This window comes from Eimeria acervulina, genomic scaffold, assembly GCF_000499425.1.
Source record: "Eimeria acervulina Houghton genomic scaffold, Eah_scaff1253, whole genome shotgun sequence".
In the NCBI taxonomy this organism is placed as follows: domain Eukaryota; phylum Apicomplexa; class Conoidasida; order Eucoccidiorida; family Eimeriidae; genus Eimeria; species Eimeria acervulina.
In genome coordinates this window covers 2,434-10,068 of record NW_013550313.1, presented here as the reverse complement: position 1 = coordinate 10,068, position 7,635 = coordinate 2,434, and the positions used below count along the sequence as shown (strand labels likewise).

The window sequence follows — 7,635 nt, the reverse complement described above, 5'->3', positions numbered from 1 at the left end:
AGCAGCCGCCGAGGTAAACGACAATCGGCTAGCCCGGACAAAGTTGCCCGGATTAGAAAATATGCCAGTTTCTGCATCGACGCAGGAAATCCATCCCCATTCAGCGATGGAACTTCAATCTCATGGTTATTTAGACCGATAAAGCGGAAGGCAAGCTGGTACCATTTCTTATGCCGTGCGGGATACAGTGTCCATACCTCATCAAGCATGAACAGCGCAAAGACTTGCAGTTTCTTGTTAAAGTGCAGTGCTGAGCAGGTATGGGTATTTATTTGTTTGGATATAGTGGCGTGTAGCTAAAACTGCTCCTATAATGGCACATAACAAACAAGCATGGACATCTACGGCACATCTGAGCATTGCCGAAAGCACCCAAATGAAACCCCGCCTGCTTTTGCAAAGGCAAGGGAGACACACTCGCTGTAGGCATCACTAGTGGTCAGATCTCAAAATGATAACCTTGAGAAATCCTCACGCCCTGGCCCATGCCCTCCACCACTCTCCAAGGCAGGGGAGACACAAGCATGGCTGGGCCCACGTTATACGGCCCTCTCGCGCAACTCAGAACCTTACTAGCACTCCTCTTACAGCAGTATGTGCACAACGCGCATCTTAGCGACATGTAAATTGTGCATCGTATAGCATCCAACTCCTTCCGAGCACTGAAGGACAGAACAAAGCGTCAGCTTTGCAGCGCCAGACTATCCAGTCAACCTACACGCTGCCACCAACGTACAGCAAAACTAGGTGACTACTGTGCTTCAAGGACAGCAAAGTCGCATCAATGTTTGCTCTCAAATGGTTCACGCAGGGAAACATCTTAAACCGCAACAGTGGGGTGACTAATCGTGATCCTGAAGGAACATTCACAAACAAGCAGTGCTTAGGAGATCGTACTACGAGAAAAGTGACAGGGAACGTATCCACGAACTAGGCTAAATAGCTCTGACGTCCCCCTCTGGATTGCGTGTGTGAGCATTGCCACATGTCCGCCCTATTCGTGGAGCAGTTCCCCTTAACCTATTCTCTTGATAGACAAAACTCAACAAGGTGCAAGGCCATGCCTAAAACCCTTGACAATAAAAGAATGCTAATGATCAAGTAGCACACTGACAGCCTGCCCACAGAAAACCGAGACCGCTCTGACGGCAGCAGCCCTGGAGTGGGAGATCCCCCATATTTGCACTTCTCAGACGTCCCCCCAAATGCGCAACTATCGTAGAGTTTAGACGCCGCCGTACTTCCCGCGAAAGTTTCTCAGTCTACTCGGCTTAATACACTTTACCGCAGTGGTGGTAATACTGTACCCGCTGCTGCCCCACTCGAGAGCCGAGGCACAATCCATTTATTTCCCTTTCCCTTTCCCAAGAGGCTGCCATATTGCGTAGCTCTGCGACAAGTCAAATCGGCCGTACACTCCGGCTAGTGGCAAAATCCTTATCCGTCAGCGCAGTTACGTCCACCTTCTCCGTGCAAAGATCTGCCAGAATTATAATCCAGCACATACGCGTCCGAAAAATACGTCAGATGGGCTCCACGACATGACTTTGGGCTAGGACTGCTCTGTGCTTAACAATACCAGCAAAGTTTGGCGCATTCGTCTAGCTATTCCATTTCTCGTTCTCAACTCCAGGATATTAGTGAGGTATCCAGTAGGATACATGAGGTGCACGCCAGCAACGCACGAGCTGGGAGCACATCTATTGGTCACGTGCATGCTCAGGTAATTGCTACGCTTTGTCACCAGAACTATTCAACTCTGATGCAATGTTTTGGATTGGACTCATGGTTATTCGCACAGCGCATGATGCAACGCATGCGTGACTATTTTCTTCGCGATGAATATTCCCCTCGGCTTCCAATTTTCGAGTACCCCACCATCTCAAATCGGTGCTTGAAGTACTTCCAGGTCGCCAGAGGGACGAATTCTCCCGGTCTTATCACAATTCTCTTTGCACTTGAAAAAAGCCCTCTTCTTGGCCACCGTCGTTCACCAAGTACGCCGAGCTGCTAATTAATTCTTCAGTGGGTAAGGCTGGCGTGGCCAAATTTATCATGCCAGGAAAGAATTGCTGTCAGTAGATCGTGCGAAGCGGAGAACACCATCCACAATGCAATGCAGAGAGTCAGTAATAACGTATCTACCATGCGCAACGTAACTCACGTTGAAGCGTCCCTGCTTCCGCCCACTGCACTGAGCAAACAGGAAAAGAAAGGCATTTTCTCGGCATGCGAATGACGTACCAACTGCAAACTCAGAGGGGGAGCCAACAGATGGCAGCACTCTTCCCCTTGAAAAGAATCATCAATAGGTCGCTTCATAGTCGCTGCAACAGAACAGTAATTGCCAACAATAATCGATTATATCCTACACGCAAATTTATTGCCGCCATCTGGCGACATTACATATAATTCGCCAAAGTGCCTAGAAGGCACTATATTCCCAGTGGGCGAGCAGTAGAAGTCCCATCCCAATTGAACATTTTTTTCGGGACTCCACAGCACAACAGCAGCGTTAGGCACTAGGGTTCAAATCTAATACAAATCCACCATCCACGCAAGAGAAGACGGGATAAATGGCAACATATGTCACATCAACGATGCATTTATTGAAACACGCCAGCTTACTTGCACTACCGGGCTCATCGCTGGATAGCTGTCTAGCGTGTCCGGAGAAAGGGGCAAGGAAGACGGGGAGGCAGCAGCCTCGGAGCTCCCTGAATAGTCCTGCGCATCTGCGCCCTTTTGTTCATGGAGGGGGTTCTGCTCATCAATGGAATGTCCAGGTTCGTCAGGAGCTGATGGTTTAACATCGTCCGCCTTAACGCTGTCCTCCTGCACATCAGTGGAATGTGCAGGTTCGTCAGGAGCTGATGGTTGACCATCATCCGTCTTAGCACTTTCCTCCTGCACATCTGTGGAATGTGCAAGTTTGTCAGGAGGTAATAGTTTAACATCGTGCGCCTTAGTGCTCTCCCTTTTGGCCTGCAGCATCCCACACCCCTGAGGCATGCGCGCCCGTTTAGCATCCCGAAGGGAGCGCCTCCGTTGTTTGTTTGTCCAGCATTAGCTGGCGTGCGTTGCATGTTGTATCGAGTACAGTCACGTCACCACACTGATCCAGAGAAGTGCACAGCTTCACATGAAGAATAATTCTTTGCGCACGAAGGTTCTTGGCAGCTACTACCCTGCGCGGGCGCAGAACAGACGCATGTCGCTGTCATGTTTCAAAAGGCACCCAATCCACTATTGTCCTCCAGGCAACAGCATGCGGATAAACCAGAACCCGTACACAAATACAGGAGCGGCAGCTATAGCTCAGCGTGTTCCCAGGCTGGCAAGCGCCGAAGTCTCAAATTCCTGCTTTGCACGTAGCCGGCATTCCTTTTCTGTCCCCAACTCCGGAATTTTGCATCGAAAATAACATGCCAAAAAGCGTTAAGCCACAATATTATGTAGATAAGTGGCCGTGCTAATCACTATGTAATATTCTGGGCTGGGAGCATCTACAAGAACGTCAAATAAACTGAGGAGGTCCCTGCAGCCAAATTCAACTGCTTCCACAAAGCACATTACTGACATGAAGATCCACGTAAGTGCTCCCTCACATCTTACGCACTAAGCATTCGAGCGCACTAGGCACTCCACGATCTCACCCACTAAGTATTCAATGCACTAGGCACTCCAGGACGAACTGAACTTTCTATAATTCTCCATCGAAGCATACAGAACTTGGACACGCTGCGAACCTGGTGCAACGGAGATCCATGTGGTGAAGACATTTCGGAGCTTACCTTGTCTAAGGACCGCTTTGTAGAGATGCCTATTGCTACGGCCAAAATCCATGAGGCGATGAATGCACACCACATACGAAAAGTTGTGCTGTGGTCTTTGATCCGCCGGCGGGGTAACAGTATATGATCGTCCTGCGCTTTCCCAACGGGCGCATATGCTTGACGGGGAACCAAATTTTCCGCCACCTCCTTGGGTATATACATTACTTCTGTTGTTGCTGGAGAAGAAAAGCATACGGAAACTCCAATGTGTATGAGAAGAAATGCGAAAGAGACGCGCTGAAGTGCAGCCACACGCTGGAGAAGACCGCAAGCCATTTTCAGCCAGCAGCCCAGCTTCCAGCTACCCTTTGTGTATAAAAATACCAGCAGTAGTCTAGCAGAGCAAAGTCCAATCTTCGTCCTTAGTTTGAGTACCTGCGTCGAGGACACATCGATCTGTCCGCCCCACCGCATGGAAACCGCTATGAACGCCGCAGGCACTGAAATAAAAGGAAGTGACACCTTGTAAAATTAAATGATCAGCAGTCCGTATATATACCGAAGAACATAATTTTCCCGCACCACCCGGTGCGCCGCACGGATTCCGTAGACCGGAGCAACAGTGCTAAGTTTGGTCCTATTCGGGAATTCCCGACGAAATTGTTGCACACAGAAACAAACCATAAACTAAGAAGTAGATAATCCTTACTTTCCACACTTGTCGGCGGTGAGGCATACGTAGGTTTGGGCCCAAACTGGAGACCAGGTTTGGGGCTGTGTGAGCGATTGGGCAGAGTTCCCAGGCATTTCTGTGTTGACCGCCTCATAAGTGTGCGTCTTGAGGTCCCCAGCTCTCTCAAATAGTGTGTTTCGGTATATTTTGAAGGTGCCGTTGCAAATTTTAATTTTTTGACGACTAGGGAGGAGTTGGCACAGTGTAGGTCATTCAGCTAGCCAGTGGTTGTCGTAGGATGGTCTGTGTGAAATTTTTGCATATATCTCTACTTCCGTGTTGGCTGTTCATGAGGAACCCGGAAAGGTCTTAACAACTGTCTTACAGTGTCTGCGTTTTCGTGTAGGGTTTCCGTGCAGCAGTACTTCCAGCAAGATATGTATCGAGAGTTCTCGACCTCATCTGAGTAGCTTCAGGAGCTGCAACAGAGTCAAAGGTTAGAAGGAAAAAGCTCCCAGCAAGCAACTGGCTTCCACTTTCAGTGTCCAGGCGTCCTGGGCACAGGGACCGACGGAGGCAACCTGCCATGCGCTGCAACCCGCTGTGGTGCAAACAAGGGTACAAGGCAACCCCAACTTCAAGCACGGCCACAACCTCCATGCTATTTGCTCCGACCCAGGTGAAAATTCTTAATCACTCAGTTGGCCTTCCATAGCCAGCCGCAAGTGGAGATACACGAAATTCCTACAGACCATGTTATGGTGTGTTTGCCCCTCCTCCCCGTAACATCGAAGGGAAAGAAAAATGACAGGGGTAAGGGGGGGACGGTATGTGCGGATTCCTTTTTGTTTTATTGCTGCCACTCCCAATTCGCAACTCGTTGCTGCGGGGCCCACGCCTTAGCGCACCAAACCCAGATATATCAATGAGACGCTCCAGCTGTAGTAAATAATAATAATAATTAATAATGGAAGTAGTAATAATAATAATCCGTTTTATTATTGTTATTATTCTATGCAGCTCAGGCAAAACCATACATGGTGTCTCCTTCTGCGGCTAGTCTAAAATATAGCTAGTGCCCCTCTTGAGGCTCTCCACATATGTGGATTTATTTAAGGCGGGTTCAATTCCCGTTGTTTACGCACTATCGAGTTGTTCTTCTTGAGTTTGGTCAGCAACAGCGAATCTCCACAATGCCGGATGTGCAGTAGCAATGCCGGCGGCCACCTCGGCTGCTCCTGCGTTGATCCCGTATTATTTCGCGTTTATGCCATTGAATACGGTAAGGTTGAGCAAATTAAGGACTGCCTCTTTCCAAGGAGGATCTTCTGTGTTAGTCATTAGCATAGAAGCTCCTTGCCCACCGGTGGAGTTGGGTCCACCACCCACTGATACTTTTCGACGCAGGGCTACCTAGGTAACGTCGTTGGTTTCGGTTTCCTGATTTTGCCTTGGCTATTTCCACTGCTGGCATTGGTATAACCCTGCATCGCAGGGCATGGCGGAAAGCTTCCATAGTTCGGATGTACCCCAGGGGTCCCCCTGCTTCGAAGTGGGCACCATTGCCGCGCTTTCCGTCCTACATAAGAAGATACCAGTCCATGCGGTATCCCTTCGGATGCATCTTGAAGACGAAAGTACAAATCGAGAGGAGCACGAACTCCTGCGTGGAATTGTGACTCAACAGTGGAACAGTCTCGTCGCGTGTTCGTTAACGCTGTCGCTTTAGTAAGGCTGATGCGCCAGTCCGTCACCTTGCAGATATGTACTTCTTTTTCGGCTTCCCTTTTTCGTAATCTTTCCAATGCGGAATATACTCGTGCTCTGTGGTTGCACTCAGTTAGAAGCCGAGTAGCACAGTTACTATAGGAAGATGAAAGACCGTTGAGCCTTCGAAGCCCTGCCAAATCGCGAGGGCCCATGCTTGTCACACTGACCCTTCGGCGCATTGCCACTGACAAGCATGAAACTAGAACTCTAACAACGCTGTCTGCGCGTCATCCCTCTGATGAGTTTATATCTGATTTGTTTCAGTTTTAGCTCCTGGATGGCATACTCCTTGGATATATTATGCCCCTCAGCTCAGTGGTAGGCAGGTGCAGTAGTCTCGGCTGGGTCGTCCTTAGATGCTCCTCCCAAATTTAGAGGCCTTTCCCTTTATCCGTTCGTGTTTCAGCAGCTCCACTGTATTGCTGTTGAACCTAATTTTTCCCGTTGTACCCAAATTACTTTTCCCGTAAGTGGGGCCAATTCCTGCCTCAGGCGGCTGCTCACATCTTTAGCTAGCCCGTTCCCCCTTGAGCACTGAGGAAGAAAGCTGGAAGTTCATTCCCTTCTTGTGCGGTTTTCACTCTTAGCTCTATCACTAGGTTCCTACCCCTCTTCAAGGAAATAGGTAACCAAGCGGCATCACGTACTGCCGCTGCACGCCAGAAGCATCTAACCTACCCACATGGACAAATTCCTACTTGAACGATGCTGAGCTTCGTGCTTCCCCTGTCTGTGCTAATCATTGCTGTCAGGATATTTGTGCTTCTCACGTACAGACCGCGTCGGCCCAACAATGTAAAAATTGCTGCGTTGCTGAGGAAAGGCTGCGGCATCTACCAGCCTTCGTAGCTCCCAACAAAAGCTGGAAGAAGCTCTCAAAATTCTCAAGTAAAAGTAATTCGGAAAAGTACGCGGTAGGGGGCTAATTGCCGCACGGACATTTCTTGGTGAATAAAACGACATGCAACACGCTGCAAGGTGTGTAAGTTCACAAGAACGAGACCTAAACTATAAGTGCCCCAGCATACAGGACCTTTCCACATGCTGCGACATGAATTTTCTAACAAATACGTCCAGTGATGGGGATGTGCAAAGTGCAAAAAACCCGCCTACTCCACAAATAATACGATTGGCGAATACCACAACTACTGACGTGGTGTTCGCGAACAGCCAGCCTTCGAAAGATTCGGCCTAGTTGGACCCCGCCCCGGTATTGTGGACCAGCGGTTTTGCAAAGGCTGTCGGGTAGGCACGGCGGCTTGAGCATAGAAATTGCTGATTACAGCAGGGCAAATCGGCTCATTGCTTTTCGAGCCTGCTTTTGGTTCCGCAAGACCTGTGATGGCCTTCTCTCCAGCTTTTACTCCAGCTTCAGAAATTCAATAACGGTCGCGACCAGCGCGTGGTCGCTCCTCA

The 7,635-nt window shown here is 49.3% G+C and overlaps 1 protein-coding gene across 1 annotated transcript; it reads right to left on the bottom strand.

Moving 5' to 3' along the window:
• Nucleotides 1-2,529: 2,529 nt before the first annotated feature.
• On the bottom strand, nt 2,530-3,012 carry EAH_00057610 (hypothetical protein; the record flags this gene model as incomplete). Its single annotated transcript, XM_013397403.1, has 2 exons — nt 2,530-2,535; nt 2,629-3,012. The coding sequence occupies 2 exons, from the start codon at nt 3,010-3,012 to the stop codon at nt 2,530-2,532; spliced, it is 390 nt and encodes a 129-aa protein (XP_013252857.1).
• Between the last annotated feature and the right edge of the window lie 4,623 nt (nt 3,013-7,635).